The sequence below is a fragment of the Schistocerca cancellata genome, chromosome 4, assembly GCF_023864275.1.
Source record: "Schistocerca cancellata isolate TAMUIC-IGC-003103 chromosome 4, iqSchCanc2.1, whole genome shotgun sequence".
In the NCBI taxonomy this organism is placed as follows: Eukaryota; Metazoa; Arthropoda; class Insecta; order Orthoptera; family Acrididae; genus Schistocerca; species Schistocerca cancellata.
Genome location: NC_064629.1, coordinates 147,542,117 through 147,563,724, shown reverse-complemented (window position 1 = coordinate 147,563,724; position 21,608 = coordinate 147,542,117). Strand labels below are relative to the sequence as shown.

The 21,608-nt window shown below is 39.7% G+C and overlaps 1 protein-coding gene across 2 annotated transcripts in view; it reads right to left on the bottom strand.

The window, feature by feature from the left end:
• The window catches only part of LOC126183468 (dymeclin), a 165,837-nt gene extending 144,550 nt beyond the window's left edge, over positions 1-21,287 (bottom strand). For both annotated transcript variants that reach the window (XM_049925479.1, XM_049925480.1), the window contains exon 1: positions 20,700-21,287. In XM_049925479.1, the coding sequence (XP_049781436.1) occupies positions 20,700-20,839 (140 nt within the window). In that variant the 5' untranslated portion in view covers positions 20,840-21,287. The remainder of the gene's footprint in view (positions 1-20,699) is intronic.
• Positions 21,288-21,608: the final 321 nt, after the last annotated feature.

Sequence of the window (21,608 nt, the reverse complement as noted above, 5' to 3'; positions counted from 1 at the left end):
TGCAAAATATTATGTTCTCACTGTCTTTTGATCAAGAATAGTCTTTTGTTGGAGTTCAGCCATTAATTACTTCTTAAGAAGTTAACCTAAATGCATCATAACTCATCACCAGTAACAATATTGCAGAGGAATGCTCAATGGGCAAGCAAAAATGCACTAAAAGTCACCAATTTGATTTTTGTTGCTTTGAATTAGAGCGTGTAGTACTCCTAATCTCGATTTCCGAACATTGCATATGGAATGAAATGTCGCATGATACTCAAATGGTTGCAATGCATCATCCGTCAGTTATTTTATCTTCCTGAATGTGGAAAATCATTCATGTCCGAACCATCTTTTGTGAAACAAGAAAATCCTTTTCTGACGTATTTTGCACAAAAGCACTAACCCCACACACAAAACAAAGATTTAGAGCTGCCTCCATTGCCTTCTATTGAACCCAAATTGGAGAATATGTCACAAATGTTGGACCTTTTTCTGCACGAGACTGTTTTATAACACTTTAACAATGGTCATAAGTTTCAGTTACGCAACTCCAATACATTACTGCAAGATGAATATTACAATTTCAAATGGCAGTTGATAAATACACTCACAGCACTGCGCCACGGTTGCCGGGTCAGACAGCACCTGGCATCAGGCAGAGTGTTAATTGTGGTTGCTAGCCGGTGGCTGCTGCAGAGCAAGAACACTCTTGAAAATAAGCAAATCTTGATGCTGCCACAAGCTGTGTTGTGGAATTGTTTCTGGAAGTAGGTTTGAAAGTGAAGTGAATTATCTTTTAAGTTCCAACAGACTGACAACTTTAGCAGTGAACTGAAATACAATTTATAAATATAGCATATGTAGTGTATTCAATCTCAGGATGTGATAGTTTATCTACTTCGCATGATGCTTACCACTAGACCACAAGCATTGTAATAGCTCATGAAGACTGACAAGCACTTCCTCCACACAATTCCACATCCTACAGTGTTGCCAGATCATGCATATGGCTGGACTTACACAATCCTGAGGGGCAGTCAGTTATATTCGCTGCCTTAGGTGAACTCCTATGACTGTACACAGTGAATAGGTTACATCCCTGTATCACCTCTTCTAAACTACTGCTTCACTTTTTATAACTGAAGTCTGGCTTTTGTACAAGTTGTGATTAACCATTCACCCCCTTGATTTTTTTTCCTTACTACCTTCAAAATTTCGAAGACTGTCTTCTACACAACAATGTGAAAAGCTCTCTCTAAATCTACAAAAGTTATAAATGAGATGTGTCTTCTTCGAATCTCTCTCCTAGGATAAGATATGGGAAGCTGTACCGCCTGTATCTGTCCAGAGCCCAACCTGATCTTCGCCAAGGTCAGCTTCTATTACTCATTCCACCCTTCTGTAAATGATCTGTGGCAGTACTTTTGCAACCATGGCTTAATGAACTGACAGTTCAGCAGTACTCACATCTGTTGGCACATGCCGCCTTTGGAATTTTTCTGTTATGTTTACATTGTGTGTGAGCGTATTGTGTCTGTCTCATATATATAGCAAACCACGTGGAATAGTTTTGTAATTGTACATTCTCCCAAGGATCTTAATAATTCTGAGGGTATGTCATCCACTCCAGTATCTCACTGTTCTGTCAACTTCTACATGGAATATCGTATCACCAATCTCATCTTCATTTCATTCCTCTTCTCTTTCTGTAACACAATTTTCAAGTTGGTTTCCTTTGTATGGTCCTCCTATAGATAGATGCCACGATCACTGTTACCAATAATCAAATTCTGCTTTGTGCCAAATTCTACCAGGCACCTTTCCCTATAGTTCCTTTTTCCACCTTTAAGCCTTCTATTCTTTGCTTAGGCAAAGATATTCATATAGCCCACTGGGAAGGGAATCCCCTCACTCAAGAGACGGTTAAAAAAGGCATATATATGACATCGGCTAGCCACCGAAAAGTGTTGAAGCATTTGGTTGTGCACCTGGTCCAGTCCACAAGCCATGTTGGAGTAGAGAACACGGGCGCTAGAGAATTCCCACTCACTACACTGGGCATTATAAGGCACTAGGTGATGGGGAATGAAGAATAAAGGGAGGCCTGGGTGAAATGCCGAGTAAAATGCTCAGCAACAGAGTATAGGCTAGTGAGGACAAAACCATTTAGGGAAATTTCTGGCTGTAGGACGACAGAAAAAGTGCACCTGATCTTTGCCCATACCTGCAAAGAGACAGTGTGTGGCCCTATGGCCGCGACATATTGTTCCCAACAAATCAGCTTCTGACTGTTGAGAAGATAACTGGGTCGGCACAAAGCCATTTATAGGACAGGAGGTCATCGAGAGAATGTATAAAACTGTCCACTTTTTTGAAGCTGAACCCTTCTAACTGGAGATCACCTGTGTTTCTCCTAACTCTCTCAGTTACCATGTCCTTAGATTTTGTCTCACAAATTTCTAAACCAAGGTTCTTGGCAGCGGCTTCAAACTCCCTGAAAGCTGATGTAAGCACCTCTGTACTTCTAGCACTTATTACCACATCATCTGCATAGGCTAAAATTTGAAGAAGTCTATTGTAAATATTGCCTCCTGGGTTTGTGGTTATTGATCTTACTGTATTCTCTAATACCAGGTCGAATAGTACTAGGGATAATGGGTCTCCCTGTCTTAGGTCTTATTCCATTGGAAACGATCTCGACATACATCCCTGAACTTTAACCTGGCTTCTGCTGTTTTCCAGGGTCATCTTAGATAATTTTATTAACTTCTTATGAAATTTGAATGTCTGCATTGTTTTCCACAGTGCTGATCTTTTAACTCTGTCATAGGCCTGTTTAAAATCTATAAAGAGATGTTCTAATTGTATATTATATTCGTAGGGCTTCTCCAGCACCACATGTACTGTAAAGATATGGTCAGCTGTAGACATCCCAGATCTGAAGCCTGCCTGGTACTTGCCTAGAATTCTTTTGGTTCTTCTAATTATTCTCTTTGTTATAGCAGCAGAAAGGATTTTGTAGACAATGCTCAGCAGAGGCATTCCTCGGTAGTTCTTACACTGCATGCATGATTCTTTCTTATGTATAGGACAGATGGTTGCTAACGTCCAGTCCTTTGGCATTTTCTCTGTTTCCCAGATCACTGTAATTATTTTATGTATCCTCCTTACTACTATTTTACCTCCATGTTTTACCATTTCCGCCGTTATGACGTCATATCCAGGAGCTTTGTTATTCCTAAGTTGCTTTACAATTTCTCTTAACTCTTCTATCGAGGGTGGTTCTGTATTTACTAAATCATCATCTCCATTCACATCTTGTTCTTCTTCAGTTTCTTCTCTATCCCCTCCATTTCTCTCTTCACTTACGATGTGTCTTTCTGACAGTAATACTTCAAAATGTTGTACCCACGTTTCCATTATTTTCTCCTTTCCAACTATCAAACTGTCTGTCTCATCTTTCAGCAAGTCCACCCTCGGCTGAGATCCTCTGTTTGTAACACACAGTTTTATATATAAGGCTCAGTAACAACATCAGAAAACAAAGTGGAGGCAGATATAGCAAACCGAATTAAGGCTGCCAACAGATCATATAGAGAGCACTTATTCCATGCTCAAAAGTAAGAACCTAAGTAGGAAATTAAAGTTGACACTTTACAAAACAAAGATCAAACCAGTTCTTATGTATGGCAGTGCAACATGGGTACTGACGGAGGCTTTGAAGAAGCAGCTAAATATCTGGGAAAGGAAAGTGCTGAGGAAGATTTTTGGTCTGTAAAAGGAGAGGTATGGAGAATTAGGGGTTGGGGTTGTTTGGCGGAGGAGACCAGACAGCGAGGTCATTGGTCTCATCGGATTAGGGAAGGACAGGGATGAAGTCGGGCGTGGAACCATCCCAGCATTTGCCTGGGCGATTTAGGGAAATCACGGAAACTCTAAATCAGGATGTTCGGACGTGGGATTGAACCATCGCCTTCCCGAGTGCGAGTCCAGTGTGCTAGCCACTGCGCCAGCTCGCTTGGTGGAGAATTAGGACCAATGAAGAAATAAGGTCTCTGTACAAAGAACCTGATTTGGTAACCCCAGTAAAAATGGGAAGGCTAAGATTGTTAGGACATGTACAGCAGATGACAGAAGAAAGGCTCCCAAAGAAGCTGTTGATGGGACATCCTGGTGGTAGAAGGAGAATACGACCACGTGTGAGATGGCTGGAAGATGTGGAAGCCGACCTGAGAGCAGTGGGAGTGAGGAGGTGGTGCAGACATGCTGACAACCGAGACGACTGGAAGTCTGTGATTGAGGAGGCTAAGGTCCTCAGAGGACCATAGTGTCATGGAGTGAGTAAGTAAGTAAGTTGGTCAAGAGATGGATACCATTTGTATCACTGGAGAGCATAAGGGTAGTCTTTAATAGCCACAGCAATTTCGGGGGTCCACCAAGAGATATTCTTCTGTCAGGGAGGACCTGAGGAATAGAAAATCGCTGGAGAAGCTGTTGAAAGGATGGTGTCGGTTAAGTTCTGTACAGACTCATCAGTGCCACTTTGTGGTGGAGCAGTTGGGATGGTAGCTGAGGAAAAGGCATCCCAATCTGCATTAGTATCGGGCATCCACATGCGTGACATTGAAGAAAAAATACGACAATCAGAAAATTATTGCTGTCACTCAAATTGTTGTCAACCCCCCAATGAATGGGGGAGGGGGGGGGGGGAGAGAGAGGAGGAATCCAGGGCTATAGATGGAAAGATCAACGGTCAAGAATGTGCCGTGTGCCAAACTAAAATGTGTCGCAGCTCCGCCAGTAGGTCTTCAACAATCCTGCTGAAATCAGTAGTCACAATACCATCCCACAGAGGGTTATACATGTTAAAATCCCCGAGTGAAAGAATGCCTGGAGCTGTTGAAGGAGAGCAAGAAGAGCAGGAAGCATAGGAGGCCAAATGGACATAGATAAAGATTGCATATCGTTACTGCAGAGTCTACACGGATCAGAACAATGACCGCTTCCTGTGCAGTTTGAAGAGGACCCCAGGAACTAACAATGTCCGCGCAGACCAACAGGCAGACGTCATCAGGGGCCTTCAAATGGCTGACCCGGTTCTGGCAGAAGGCTTGGAAAACCATGAGGAGTCAGTAAATAAGTACCAACTAAATGAGAGTCCTGCAATACAATGTAAGATACAGAGTAGAGGGAAAGAAGAGACTACAGTTCTGGAAGGTGATGAGAATAACCATTACAATTTCATTGGAGGAGAGTAGTAAAAGAGTCTGGATGGACGTTGAATGTGGCAGAAAGAATCGTTTGCTGTGTCAGTGTCCATCACCGGTAAGGACAAAGTGACATCCATGAATATAAGATCGGACCCTGATTGAGAGAGAGGGGACGGCACCCCCTGAGACAGTGGAGGGTAGGGGGGGGGGGGGGGGAGGGGCCTTTGACTTGAGACTTATGCATCTTCTTCTCTTTTGGAGGGTGAGAGGAGGTGTGGTCGAGAAGAGAGCAAGTTGCAACATAAACATCAGGATCTGATAGAGAATGAGTGACCTTGAGGCCCAGAGAGCATGGGTCCCACGTCCGACTTGTAAGTAACAGGCTTCTTGTCCCGGATGTGGCGGAGAGGAGGGCCTCCTAGAGGGAGCCTAACCTCGGTGGGTGCCAGAGAAAGCACTATGAAGGGAGTGAATGGGAACCACCAGGTATGAGGAAAGGGAAAGGGGGGGGGGGGGGGCGAGAATGGAGGTAAGGAGGAAGGAGGACAGAGGAGGAGCAAAGGACACAATGGAAGCAAGGGCAAATATTAAAGATACAGGATGAAGACAGTCGGATTTCAGTTGGGCCTCAGAGCAGAATAAGTGGTCTGGAGTTCTGAATTCCAGAATCTTCCTTTCTTTTTTATAGATAGGGCAATCAGGCAAATGAGAAGATGTGGGCCGGAACATTTCATGCACTTGGGCAGTGCAGTCACAGTCGCTGCAAATAGGAGTCGCCTCACATCATGACAATGTGACCAAAACAGATACACCGGAAACAGCACATGGGAAGTGGAATATAGGGCTTGACGTTGCAATGATAAACCCTAACATTGATTTTTTCTGTAAGTGTATGCCCCTCAAAAGCCAGGATGAAAGTGGCGGTATCAATGCCACTGTCCTTTGGACCACTCTGTACTCGCCAGACGAAATGAATGGCATGCCAGGTTAGTCCCGAGTTCCCTCATCAGATTGAAAAAGAAGATACTTGGGAAAAATAATGATCTGGGTCACATTTGAGGACTGGTGAGCTGTAATGTTTACCCAGATGTGTCATAAGCACTCACAAGCACAAAGGGAAGCCAACTGACTGGCGGAAGAGGTTTTAATCAGCAGGGAGCGATATTGCATCTTATTAAGAGAGTCAGCTTCACCAAACTTATCTTTGATGTGTTCTACAAAAAAAGAGCGGGTTTCACCCTCAGCTAGCAGGCCTGGTCCTCCTCCCACAGCATGACCAGGGAGGGAAAGGTTAAGGAAGCAAAGGTAGGAGGGGAGAGAGAACCCTTTCTATCTGAAGAGATAGCAGCGGAAGAGTGGCCAGAAGTATGGAGCTTGACACACTTCATATGCAGTCTGCCCTGAAACCACCCACTCTGACTGGGAGCTCACCCCATGGTCACCACTCAGCTGCAGCAAGTGCCACCTGGCACAGCAGTTGTTGCAGGGAGTTCCAATGACCCAAAAAGATGAGCAACCACTGCCAAGCATACACAAGGCAGTGACAGCTCAGGTCCCAGAAGTGTGATGCTTGTGTTGTCAGGGGGCTCAACCTGATAGTTACATAACAGCCCAATTTGGGAGGGATTTCTTCCCCAAATGGCTCAAATTACAGAAAAAAATTTAGGGAGGGTCAAACCCCAAAATAGACCAGAAAATGCCAAGAAAAAAGGGAGAGGGGGAAACACAAGACAAGATCGCAAAGGAATAGAGGAACTGAAGGAATAGCTGGCACATTGTAAATGGAAACACCAAGGAAGAAAGATCTGGGGAAATGGAATGCAGCCCGAGAGAGAAGGGAGGCTGCAATAGCTTTGGGCCCCATGTGCGCCACATTTGTACCTACAGCACAGCTGTGGGCCCCCTACGAGGTAAATGAAGATGAGATGGGTGGTATAATACTGCATAAAGAAGCTGACAGAGCAGTGAAACACCTAAGTCAAAACAGGCAACTGAAGTGGACAAAATTCCCTCAGAATTATTACGATCTTTGGACAAATGTACTGTTTCAAAACTATTCCACCTGGTATGCAATATATGTGAGACAGACCCAATACTATCACATATCAAGAACAATGTAATAATTCAGTTCCACAAAAGGCAGTTGCTGACAGGTGTGAATACTACTGCAAAATACTGACATGATTTAGAAAGTTATCTTAGGCTGTTCGAGTAATAGAAAGAGGGCCACCACATCACCTGCAGAGGAATAAATTACAATGGGTGTCCCAAAGGACCCACTACTGTTTTTATTTTTGTACATTATCTGCTGTTTTATTTTAATCAGGAGGCAGAATCTGTCCTGTTTGCAGATGATACAAGCATCAACAGAGAAAGTATGAGGGACGATCAAAAAGTTTCCATCTGAGGATGTTGCTGTAGCATAGTGTAACTCTGATGCAAGTATATAAGCATCAACATGTAGGCAAGGAAATGTCATCTATGGTCATGTCATTACCAAATGTGACCAAACAGAACCAATGTAATGCTGCTGAAGGGCAAACACAAGCAGACATCCACTGGAGAATGAAAAGTGCATAGAAGGCACCACGTCTGTCGAAAAGCACCATTGGGGAATGATGCACCAAGTGCGGTGCTGGGTGTGATTTGACACAAGACACCAGTAAATCTGGAAGGCCAGCCTCACACAAGTGGGAGACACTCTAGCATCCCCCCACCCCCCTCCCAACATATAATCGTGATCTGTCCTCGTGCAATCATTACAACTTTGGTCTTTAAAAAAAGGTCTTGAAGAGCTGACGATTCTTGTCGGGCAAGGACATGCACCAGGCAGTTACAGACTTTCATGCAGCAGGGCAAGGTGTTTTACCAAATGAGTATCTTCGACCTGGTGTTATCAGAGGGATGATTGCTACAATGCTCACAGAAATTTTGTCAGATTCGTATTCTGCACAGTACAGCCTTCAAACAGAAACTTTTTGATCAACCCTTATAGTAAATGATGTTTCTGTGAAAGGGGGGGGGGGGACCGTTCATCCAGTTTTGTACTGCCAAAAATATCCCCCATACTACTAACCAAATACACCAACAAGAAATAATGAACAGGGCAGAAAATTGAAAGTTCTTAGGTGTGCATATTGATGAAAAAAAAGAAAAAAAAAAAACATGTAGTAGACCTGCTAAAATGTTTAGGTTTGGCTACTATTGCCATAAGAATAAATAACAACTTTGGGGCTACAGAAGCAATTTAGCATATTATCATTCATTGATTTCTTATGGGATAATATTCTGGGGTAACTTCTTGCTTAGCCAAAAAGTAGTCATTGGACAAAAGAGAGTAATTAGAATGTTTGTCGAGTTCATGCAGCTGGGAATATTAACCACTGCCTCACAGTACATTTATTCATTTATGAAATCTTTTATCAGTAATCCTTCTAAGTTTGAGACTACCAGAGATAGTCACACATTTAACACAAGAAAGGAAACTGATCTGCATTACCCTTAAATGAATCTAACTTTGGCAAAGAAAGGGGTGAAATATGCAACTATAAAACTCTTTGACAATCTACCCATGTAAATAAAATCTGTGAGATACAATAGAAGTGTTTTCAAATTTAGATTAAGGAGTCTTCTCTCGAAGAACTCCTATACAATAGAGGAATTATTAAGTGTAGATAATTAGTTATTAAAATCTGAAAACTATAAATGGCCTGCATGCAGTAATATAAATATTATTACTTTTTATTTACTCATATACAGGTGTTCTATGTTTGTATTGTTGCCATGTCAACACCATAATGTTAATCAGGAATATGATATATGTAACAAGTGACTAAGTATAGAAGAATGAAAAGATTGGTCGAGGTTGACCCTAGCGAAGATCGGATTGGATTCTGAACAAATGTGGGCAATATTGTATCCTATTATCTTATCGTAGGAGTGAGATTCAAATAAGACTAACCCTCATTTATAGTATTTGTAAATTTAGAGAAATCTTTTCACCATGTTGCCTAGACAACATTCTTTGCAAGTCTGAAGGCAGTAAGGACATAATGCACAGAGTTGAAAGGTTATTCATGACTTGTACAGAAACCACATTATACGAATCAAAGGAGATGAAAGGGAAGCAGTAGTTGAGAAGGGATTGAGCCAGTGTGTACATTGAGTACGTAGTAAAGAGAAGGGAATTAAAGTTTAGGGAGAAGGAATGAAATTTGTTTACTGATAACATTTTTCAGTATTTCCAAAACAGTAAAGTATTTGGAGATTTAAGAGAACAGAAAGAATAGTGTCTTGAAATGAGGTTCAAAAGAAGTAAAAGAAGGATAATGGAATGCAATAAAATAAATTCAGATGATGCAGGTGGAACTTTATTTGAAAATGAGACATTAAAAGCAGTTGATGAGTTTCGCTATTTGGGCGGCAAAATAACTGACAATGCTGAAGTAGAGAAAATATAAAATGCCGACTGTCAACAGCAACAGAAGTGTTCCTAGAAAGGAGAAATTTCCTAACTTCAGATACAAATTTAAATGTTTTTCTGATGTATTTATCTGGAGTGTAACTTTTACAGAAGTGAAATGACAACTATATACAGTTCAGACGAGACAACAGAAGCCCTGAAATAAGGTACTACAGAAGAATGCTTAAGATTAGATGGGTAAACTGGCCTGAAGAATGCTTAAGGTTCAATGGGTAAACTGGATAACTAACGAAAATATACTGAATTGAAATGGGAGGGAAATTTATGGCACGACTTGACTAAAAGAAGGGTAGGACACATGCTGGGGCATCAAGGAATTGTCGGGGTTTGGTAATGGAGGCAAATGCGAAAAGTAAAAATTGGATCAGGGTACTGGATTAGGAACTATGACACTGCAAATAGTAGATTAATTTTATCGTTTGGGCTGCAGAATACCTGACGATGTCAGAAGTAAAGACAAAATGAAATTCGGATGGCCAACAGTAAGACAAGCTTTTCTAAAAGAAGTTAACATTCAAAAGTGAAATGCAGGCAGTAAATAGTGCAGACAATAAGTGAATACAAACTTCTGATATTTGATGCTATTAAGAATGCTGAAGATTAGATGGATGGGTTACATAACTAATAAAGAGATACTGAAAAAAAGAAAATTTATGGCACAACTGGAATCAACGAAGGGATTGGCTGATAAGAGACGTCCTGCTGCATCCTGAGGATATTCAATGAGGGAAATATGAGATGTAAAAATTGTAAAGGGTGGCCAAGGGTTGAAAACAGTAAGCAGGTTCAAGTGAATGTAGGCTGCAACTGTTATGGAGAAATGAAGTGCTTCCACAGGGCAGACTAGCCTGGAGAGCTGTGTCTAACCAGTCTTCAGATTGAAGACCACAGTAACAGGGAAGGGTACTGGGTGTATCATTTTTGACGGAATCAACCCAGTAGTCATCTTGAGTAGTTGGTGAAAATCATGGAAAACCTAACTGTGAATGGTCCAGTCGGGAACTGAACTCTTCTTATCCTGTGAAGGAAGTCTGAGCTGTACATTTAACTTAAGTGAAATACACAGAAATGGCTTAACATTATTGTATTATAGTGTAATTCCAGTCATAAATTAACTTAAAGCATTTAATTAAGAGTTTTCACAAATCTATTCTTTAAGGGAGTAGAATGAGATGCCCAGCAGAAAGTACTTGATTCGGTCTTAAACTTCACTTCATCATCAACACTACATTTAACATGTATGTGTGCTCATGTATCCTATTCATTTCTGGACTAATATTAACACCATGGAAGTCTTTGTAGAGGTTATTTTTGATACCAGTATTATATAAGGGATGCTGAAAAGAAATGCCTCTGAATTTTTGATGTAAAAACTTTTAAGATTTTCAAATTAAACACATGTTATTAACATTCTATAGTGAGGTGACAAAAGTCAGGGATATCAATATGCATATATAGAAATGGCAGTAGTAGTGTCATACAATGTGTAAAAGGGCAGAGCAATGGCGGAGCTGTCACTTGTACTCATACGATTCATGTGAAAAGGTTCCCAATGTGATTATGGCCCCACGACAGGGATTAACAGAGTTTGAACATGGAATGGTACTTTGAGCTAGACGCATTGATCATTTGATTTCGAAAATTGTTAAGGAATTCAATATAGTGAGATCCACAGTGTCAATAGTGTGCTGAGAAAACACATTTCAGGCATTACCCCTCACCACGGACAATGCGCGGCCAATGATTTTCCCTTAACGACAGACTGCAGTGGTGTTTGCATGGAGTTAGCAGTGCTAACAGACACATGAGTCCTGATCTCAGTTGGTAAGGGATGATGGTAGGGTTCGAGTGTGGTGCAGACACCATGAAGCCATGGATCCATGTTGTCAACACGGCACTGTGCATGCTGGTGGTGGCTCCATAATGGTGTGAACCAATCATTGACTGGAAATGGTTATGTTCGGCTATTTGGAAACCATCTGCAGCTATTCATATACTTCATGTTCCCACACAAGGATGGAATTTTTATGGATGACAATGCACAATGTCACTGGGTCACAATTGTTCACGAGTTGTTTGAAGAATATTCTGCACAATTCGCGAGAATGATTTGGTCACCCAGATAACCTGACAAAAATCCAATTGAACATCTATGAAACATCAGTTCGTTCACAAAATCCTGCCCTGGAAACACATTCACAATTATGGATGGCTATAGAGAGAGTATGGTTCAATATTTCTGCAGGGGCTTCCAACAACTTGCTGAATCCATGCCATGTCAAACTGCTGCACTATGTGCTATGACGGGCCAAAGGAGGTCTGACACAAGGTTAGGAGATATCCCATGACTTTTAGGCACTTCAGCATACATCTTTATTCTTCACGTCTACATATTTACAGCCCTCTATTATCACTATAAGGCTCCAAACTGTAATATGTAACATGGTAACATGAAATGTAGCTTTGTCAGTGACAGAGAAACAGCGTGCTGTAATCTAGTTTCAAACTTGAAGAGTTCATCCACACATGGAGCACCCCCTCCTTCAACATGACAATGCCACACCACAAACGAGCTGCAACCTCTACAACAATCTGATGTCTTGGGTTCACTGTCATCAATCATCCTCCATACATTCTCGAAGTGGCCACATTCGATTTTTGTCTGTTTCCAAAACTTAAAGAACACTTTTGATGACTTCACTTTGATAGTGATGATGTGGTGCAAGCAGAGGTGAAGTTGTGGCTCCATCAACAAAATCAAAAATTCTACAGTGACCGTATCAACAAACTGGTCTCTTGTTCGGAGAAATGTGTTCGTCATCAGGGTGACTATGTTGAGAAGTAAGTATGCAGACATGAAGAAGAAAGATGTAGAATGTTAATAATGTTTGTTTTATTTAAAATGCTTTATGTTTTTCACATAAAAATCTCTGAGGCATTACTTCTTAGCACACCTTTGTAAGCATGCTTTGTGAAATTCCCTTTGTCATTACCAATGTTTCTCTCTTCACAAAAAATAGTGAGAACCATGGAAACAACACTAGGACCAAATCTGGAAAAGTTATTAAACTACAAGGAGATGAAATAAAAATCTTGATATTTGCCGACAATATTGTAATCCTACCAGGGACAGCAAATAACTTGGAAGAGCAAATGAATGGGATGGATAGTGACTTGAAAAAGATAATAAGATGAGAATCAACTAACAGAAAATGAGGGTAATGGAATGTAGTTGAATTAAATCAGGCAATGTTAAAGGGATTACATTAGGAAATGAGACACTAAAAGTAATTGACGAGTTTTACTCTATGAGCAACAAAATAACTGATGATGGCCAAGCAGAAAGGAATAAAATTCAGACTGGCTACAGCAAGGAAAGAATTTCTGGCAAAGAAAACTAATCAATATTCATTTTAGTGTTTAAGAAGCCTTTTCTGAAGGTATTTGTCTGGGGGAGCAGCCTTATAAGGAAGTGAAACTTGGACAATATGCAGTTCAGACATGAAGAGAACAGACACTTTTGAAATGTAATGCTATAATAGAAGAATGAGGAAGGTTAGATGTCCATATCATGTAACTAAGGAGAAGGTATTGAATTTATGGTGCAACTTGACTAAAAGAGAGGATCAGTTGAGAAGAGACATTCTGAGGCATCGAGGAACTGTCAGTATGGTATTGGAGGAACTGTGTGTGGGTGTCTGAGGGGGGGAAGAGGGTAAAAGTTGTAGAGGGAGGTCACGGAATGAATACAGCGCACAGGTTCAAATGGATACAGGTTGCAGTAGTTATTCGGTGATGAAGAGGCTTGTATGTGACAGACTAGTGTGTAGAGATGCATCAAACCAGTCTTTGGAGGATTTAAAGCCACAACAAACACAATATGCTTATGTGTGTGCCCACACATGCAAAAGGATGCCAATGAACATTTTGTCCCAACAAAAGTTGTTCCCCAAAAAAAAGATCTGTTGCCTCTAGCCTTCGAAACACCCTGTATATCTATAATAAGGTAATTGCCAAAATACTTAATTTTTAACAAGCATTTGCAGAATGTTCTAGAATTTAAACTAGATTTAATTCTTATAACATGCTTTTGTATTAAAATACTATCTCTGCAGCTTGAATTTCCCCAGAAATGATTCCATAGCTCATTTCTGAATGGAGACATGCAGAACAAACCAGTAGCTTAATTTTTAAATTGTTTATAGCAGTAACAAGTCTAATACATAAGACACACACACAGCCGAACCAATGTGTTTCATTAATTCTAGACAGCGGGTTTCCCAATCGAGTGTGTTATCTATCTGCAGTCCCACAAACTTAACACTTTCTACTTCTTGTATTTCATTATTTGAGAAAATTATTTTATAGCTTTTGGAGTTCTATGAGAATAATGAACTATGTGTACTGCGTAATGAAATGCTTGAAAATATATATATTTCCAGTAAAGGTACTGATACAATTTGTTATTCCTATACTTGTATAATCTGCAGAAAGTGCAAAATTGCACCTTCTATAACTGTAAGTGGATGATCATTTATGTATATCAGAAGCAATACAAGAACCACATTACTTTGTTTTATATTGTTGTTTGGAATGTATAATAGACTGTGGGAGTGCAGCACCAAAATAAATAGCATTCCTATTGTTTACTGTAGCTAAAACCTTTGAAGGCCACTACAGTCATTGTTCTTTGTAGTGGACCATGATACATTCATCTTAGCTCTGAGGAAATCCAAAAATGAGTCCAAGAACTTTATTTTTTGGTGGAACAGGATGTACCTAATAGGAACTAATTTATATCGAATCAGTATATGAGCAAGGCGATTCCAATTAACTTTGGTAACAAAACCTGTCATTGTCACTCAAAATTTCTATCCTTTTCACTTAAGAGATCCCAGAAACTGAACTTTCTTGTTGATTGTAAATGTTCTTGAACCTCTGTGGCTGCATACATTCGTCAGTGGTATTAGAAAGGCATCAGCTACTTCTGCACTTCACTTACATTTGTTGGTGGGACCAGATACTACATCAGGTTTCACTGATGCTTATAATTTTCCACAAGAATACAAGAGCTCTATGAAGATTATATGTCCATGTCATTAGTATCAGTGACTGCATCTTAAATTGTTTATAATTTAATCCATCTTCCATTAACAACTGAAAGCCCTCCACAATACAGAGGAATACCATGTGAGTGGGCGGCAAATTGCCACAAAGAGTTTACCTGAAAGCCCCCTTTTCACTATAGCTGATAATCCACACACCATTTCTCATATAATGCACTGATGTCTCTGGTATTGGGCCAATACCCTCCGAGCACGCTGCAATCATTGCTCGAGGTTCTGGATCAGTATGGGAGGTTTTAGCAACTAATAAACTAGACAAGTTCCAACTGCCCACAGAGCTGAGCACAAACTCCAAACTGAAACCTTACAAAGTAATCATAGTGGACTAACCGATTCAGAAACTGTTTCTAATCCTAGAATGCTTTCTTAAATATTGTTACAGTTTATGGGTTTCATGAACTCACTGAATAACAGATGTTGGAGTTCTGGAAAATTTCATCAGTTACAGCAAAAGCTTCTGCATGGTGTGAAAGCACGACTATGGTGCGCAATTAGTGCAACACAATTATTAGACCAATCTTTTTCCACAAACCATAACTTCTGATCATTACGTGAATACACTACTGCAACCTTTCTTCAGAGGACTAGCAACTAATGAAAATACCCACAGTTATTTCGTGCAGGACAATGCAAGAGCACACCCTCCCAGTATGTATATGATAATTTTACAAGTTGTTTTTGATAAGACTTCTTCCAAGGCTTTCCTACTTTGTCTAGTTGATTCTTGCTTAAGATCAAAACACCAACTGCTGGGCCATAGTGCCACACAGTGATTGCAGCCTGCTTCGGCAGTGGGGGTTGACACAATGTAGAGACCAGACATAGCTGGGAGGGGGGGTCCAAGATGGTATTAACGCTCCATGGAAAGTACATACGAATTACTAATAACACTAACACAAGTAACACAATGGACACAACATATGTAAATATCTGCACGTAGTGCTGCACTGCTCAAGGGGAAATTGATTCTTAGTCATCCTGTACGGCAGCTGTAATGTTCTTCTGGGAAAGGTGACTTCCTACTGCACAAGTGCTGTTCGATTTTCAGGTTACAGACAGACTGTACCTCCCCCCCCCCCCCCCCAGCACTTCTTTTCCTGCTCTCCTATGTGAATAGAGAAAACAACTTCGCTAAGCATGTGTTTATATAGTGAAGTTATCTTCAGTTTATTAAATGACTACTTATCTGCAGTTGTCAAGTAGGCATTAAATAAACTATGTTTCTGTGAGTTTAATTTATGAGTGTGATATTGTCAGTGGCCTATGTAGTGTTGGTGGGAAAGGGACTGGACTGGTAAATGTGGCATTTTGCTGCTGTCTATTGCTACAGCATACTTTAAAGTTGTGTAATTGTGTTGTCACCTGGTGAGAATTAATGAATGACCAGATAGATACTTCACTTCCCTTAACATTAATTGTGAGACTACACAAGTCTTTTCCATTCAGGAACTGCTGGCACTTTTACAGTAGGCTGTACTGAGTGGAGATACTTCTCACACATCCAAAGCATATCTTGCAAGGTGGGTGTTAATATGTTTGATGGAATATGACTGATCATGTTCAAGTCTGGAACAGTAATCTGCTGTAAAGCACTGATTGTCTTAAGTTCAAATACCTGAAATTCTATAACACCTAAGTGACTTATTTATGTTACAGAGGGAAGCAATTTAAGCCTCTGGTCCTCTTCTGAAAGTTGAATACATATTGGCAGCATGTTACACTTGGAAAAGGCTCTTCAGTGTGGTAGACAGTCGACAGCTCCAGCTGTTTAGCTTTTTCATATAGTTGCTCACTTAACAACTGCAAATAAGTACTCAATAAACTGAAAATAACTCCACTATATAAACACAAGCTCAGTGGAGTTAGTTTGTGTACCCACATAAGAAACTGAACAGGAAATGAAGTGGGGTATAGTCTGTCCATAAACCGAAAAGTGAACAGCACTTGCAGTAGGAGTAGTTGCCTTTCCCAGAAGAACACAACACATGTCTAAGAAGCAAAAGAAATTTCGTATTTAGCAGTGTAGGACAGTGTGCAGATATTTATGTAGATTCTGTCATATGCATTACTGTTAGCAGTAACTCATATCTGCAATCCTTGTAGTGTCAACACATTTTACGCAAAATAAACACTCTCAGGGCATGTCTGCATACTGCCTTGTGGTGTGGAAGGTCTGTATGATTGTGTGAAACATCCTGCAGTTGCTTCTTGTGATGCAGTAGGGTAGATGGAGTGGGGAATCATTTGTTCAACCTTCAGTTTGCAGACCTATAATGGAGGGGAGTGCATGAACACAATCTGGTTACCTACCTTCCCTTGTGCTTCTACCCCACGCATCCCCCCCCCCCTCCATTCTGTTACATCCGCAAAACACAATTTATCCCTCAACAGAGCTTTACTGCACTTAGATGTGGTACACATATTTAATATCTGTTTTTAACCCACCTAATTTAAGGACAAACATTAATTTTAGCTATACTGTTAGAACAATATTTTTAAGAATCTGCAATTTTTCAATTAACTGCAATGCCAAAACTATTAGTCCCAGAGAAAAAATGAATAGGACTTTTTTTTACAGGAAATTTAATGTACTTTAATTCTGTGCTGGGAAACATTTTTGCTTTGAGCCACTGTTTTTGAGTCGTTACAGGGAAACATAAAAAGTGACCTTTAAATGCCCAAACCCCAATGCTCAGACCCCACCAGTCAGGATTTTTAGTATGTTCTTCATGACACTCCCTCCCAGCATTGTACAAAAATTTGTGACTATGACCCCCCCTCCATTTTTTCCCTTTGTTGACTGGACCATAATGGTGATGCTGGGACCACATGTCCTTGGACTTTATTTCATTTCATTACAGATAAATGTCATTCTCATGCATCTCAGTACCCTCTGGATATATAGTTGTAGCAATTTTCAAACACAGAGTTGTTCATCATTGCCAAAAGTTTTTAATTAAAAGATTCCCTGCAACTCTCATAATCCATGATTATATCAGGTGGCTGTGAGCTCTATAAGCAATACCAAGGAATAGTCATACGTTTTCTGCTATGTCTATCAATTATCATTTGTTTTATACAAAACATCTGAGGCAAACTTAGGTACTAGACTCAGCACTCTGTGGATTAACTCTATAGTGCAGATACACTAATGATACAGATATGATGGAACCATGGTGTACAACAACTCTTGGTTTCTCACTTACTGCTATTAATTTCAACATATAGTGCATTATGGAGCCAAACATCAGTATTTTGTCCTACCCAAAGTAATAAATACTTGATAGTGAAGGCCTGGGTCACTTATTAGGTAATGTAAATGTGCCAATATTACCACCAGCTCTCAAACAAGCATTTTAAGGAGAGAATAGTAATGATTATGAATCTTATTTGTTGTGTTAAACAAGTAAGAGGGATTTTTACATCATGAAGACAAGATGAAACTTTTTCTATGTGTGTTTATAGAGCAGGCATTTACTCTGTGGCTCAAAGGCTGCAGAAGCTCTTACCATTTACCAAGAAACTATCTAAACCTTACCTGAGTAAGACATTTTGAACTGTGTATGCAATATGGAACTCAGTATGCGGGAACTTGGACGGCACAGGAATGAAACGAGTATTCATACCACACATGAAAGCGATTTGGATATATGGAAAAATAAGTAAAAGGAATCTTGCACAAATTGCTTCAAAGATCTAAATATTTTGATATTTTCATCATTGTATATATTCAAGACCATTGTGGCTGCATTAGGAGTTGGCACAAAACTAGAGACCAATGAGATTGTTCATCCCCATAAAACAACAAACACAAAACAACTGTGGTGTATTTCACATAGACTTCAGATTTTTTGAAGAGATCCTAAACACTCCAGTATCAAGTTAATACAATCTTTGCAAGGAGACTTAAAAAACCTCAAAACTGAGATGATGTTCCCCGCAACCCAACAAAAGCTTCTTATAGAAGAAGAATTCTATAGCATGGATGGGTACATGAGTAACAGTGAACAAAAATTCATCCTGTGAATAATAAATTTTATTACCACATTACGAGAAACTGGCATTAGAAATTAGTGTTAGAAAGTAAATAAGAATTATGACCACTCGTGTACAATATAAGATACTATTATGTCACAAAATTGTATTGTTTCAACTCTGGTATTGTAAGTCATTACGTAATGCTCATAGCTATGCACTATGTAACATTGTTTATATACTGTGCAAGCAATTGTATAGATTTACTACGTATGCTATTATTTGTATATATTTTCTTGACTGTAAGCCTAATGACACGCCCTAAGTCACAAGCACATAGTGTACAAAAGGTAATTTATTGAGGGGGGGGGGGGGGAATTCACAAACACAAATCACCTTTACACCCCACTATATATTCCTAAAGTAACATATGATGTTAGCTGATTTTTGGAAATGCAATAGGAACAGTATGAACAGAATAGGTGGGAAGGACGGACGGAGGGGGCAGGAGATATCCAAATTCCAGCCTGTCATTCAGTTTTAAGATTTCTGTCATTTCGTTAAATCACTTTATGAGTATGCCAGTAATTCATTTAACATGGATACAGACAATTTCTTCTCAACATCCTTCTCTGATGTCAAAGTCTTTGTGTGTGTGTGTGTGTGTGTGTGTGTGTGTGTGTGTGTGTGTGTGTGTGTGTGTTTTTTCCACAAAGATAATTACCAGTTTTGTTAAATTCCTATGCACAACTACAGCTGTGAGATTTGTTTCATGATGGGGTCTTCAAAACAAACTAAACAAATATGGAGTTGAAAAATTTGGTCACCAAAGGGAAAAAGAGGTGTTAAGGTAGTACAGGAAACTTGAAGTTAATCACTTTAAAACTCGAACTATATACAGTCTCTGCAGCAGAATTACTCCAGGTAGAAATGTTGTATAATCTCAGGCTGGGAGCAGCGCAACCATTCAATCTTTCAGCCAGCAACTGAACAAAATTGACTAGCATAACACTGCCTGTGGACCATCACGTTTAATTAAACTACTACCATCTTTACAAAATATTTATTGAGTTATAATTGTGCAATGCAGTTAGGGTAATGTTTACTATATTATCTTTTAGTTATCATAATTTCATTTACTGATTAGTCAGAGAAATTTCAGGTTACATTTGAAAATATATTTTATGGCCTTAAGACTTTTAAAAACGTTACAATGTCACTGGCAAAGATATGTTAATAAATGATACTATCATGAAGAGTGCACAACATTCTGATTTAGTGTTACACTTTGAACATGAATTACCAATTCAAACTGCATTTTTTGATAATCCTTCTGAACCAGCTATGTAAAACTATGCTTTAGGCCTACAATCACTTACTTGCAAATAAAGCTTACAAAAAAATACTACCTAGGCAAATAGTTTACTGATTTACCTTTTAGTGGGTTTTTTCCCTGGTATACTCAAGTTGACACAGTTAAAAATAAAAGGCAGTCATCTTTTGTTGTAATGCACTCAAATATAGAATGAACAATAAGAAAATTTTGTGGAACACAGGATAGAAAACAGTTATGTCAATGAAATTTTAAAGTAGACACTAGCTGTTAGCAAAAGTGGGCTTCAAAGATTTTTCGAAAGCACACACAATCCTGATATTGTTTTCAGATCATCTATTGTTCAGGGAATATTTGTTAGTGAGAGATCCGTAAAACATGATTTAATTGAATCACTAACTAGAATTAAACTAACGAATAATCTCAGACATATGATGGCGTTTAAAGGATTAATTTGGCACGTCTCACTGATGATCTGTATTTTGTTAAGATCTGTTACGTCAACACTGTACTATAGGTGGAGGGCGGGGGGAGGACAACAAATGAACGTGTTTCAATTTTCTTTGCCTCTACAAATATTGTCTTACCTTGAAACTGGTGGTGTGTATGAGAAAGACAGGAATCTGTTCCAGAACGGATCATTTGGCGATATATTCTCCGATCCAACAAAACGCTGCAAATATTCGTTTGTCGTTATATCACCGTGTCTGCTTGACGAAGTTCCCATTTTATTGGGTTTTCAGGCAAATGTTAGCACTGAGTTTTTCACTGAATATTTCACTTGAACCTTGGTTTCTTGCGACGAAGCGTCACAGCCAACCAAACATTCACCTCCTCCGACGGCGAATGTTGCCACATATCAACAATAATGAAAAGTTCAATGCTAGCGTTAACTAACACATTCTTTTCAATTAAACTTCTTACACAGCCCTACGAAACGTCACCGGCCGACACAAATTTGTACGACTTCGATGCTCGACGGCATTCCATTGAGAAACGCGTGTCTGACGGGAACCAACAGTAAAACTCAACTAATAAAATTTCTTTCTAACCCACAACATCCACAATATATACAAAAAAGGCACTTCTACCTATGTACACACTGGTTTAATTTAAACGCTTGTCATCTGTTCCGGGCAAGCCTTGGAAACGCGTCAGTCATCTTTGCCGACGTAGACTAGCTGTACAGAGACATACAATACTCGCCACATGTTGCCACGCACGTAGGTAGGAGGCTGTGGTCGATGGGGAGAAGTGTATACGATCAATTTATGTAATGATGATTGTTAATACAGGTTTTGTAGTTCTAAGGTTGCGTAAAGCAAAAACGTCGATGGAAGCACCTTTTGACTGCATGGATCATATCTTACAAAAGTAAAATTAGTTAAACGTCACGCCTACAACGAGATCATTTTATGCGAAACACAAACATGAATTGGAAATATCTATAGATGGGACAAGAAAGCGACTGGTACCTGCCTAGAAGAAGCATTCCG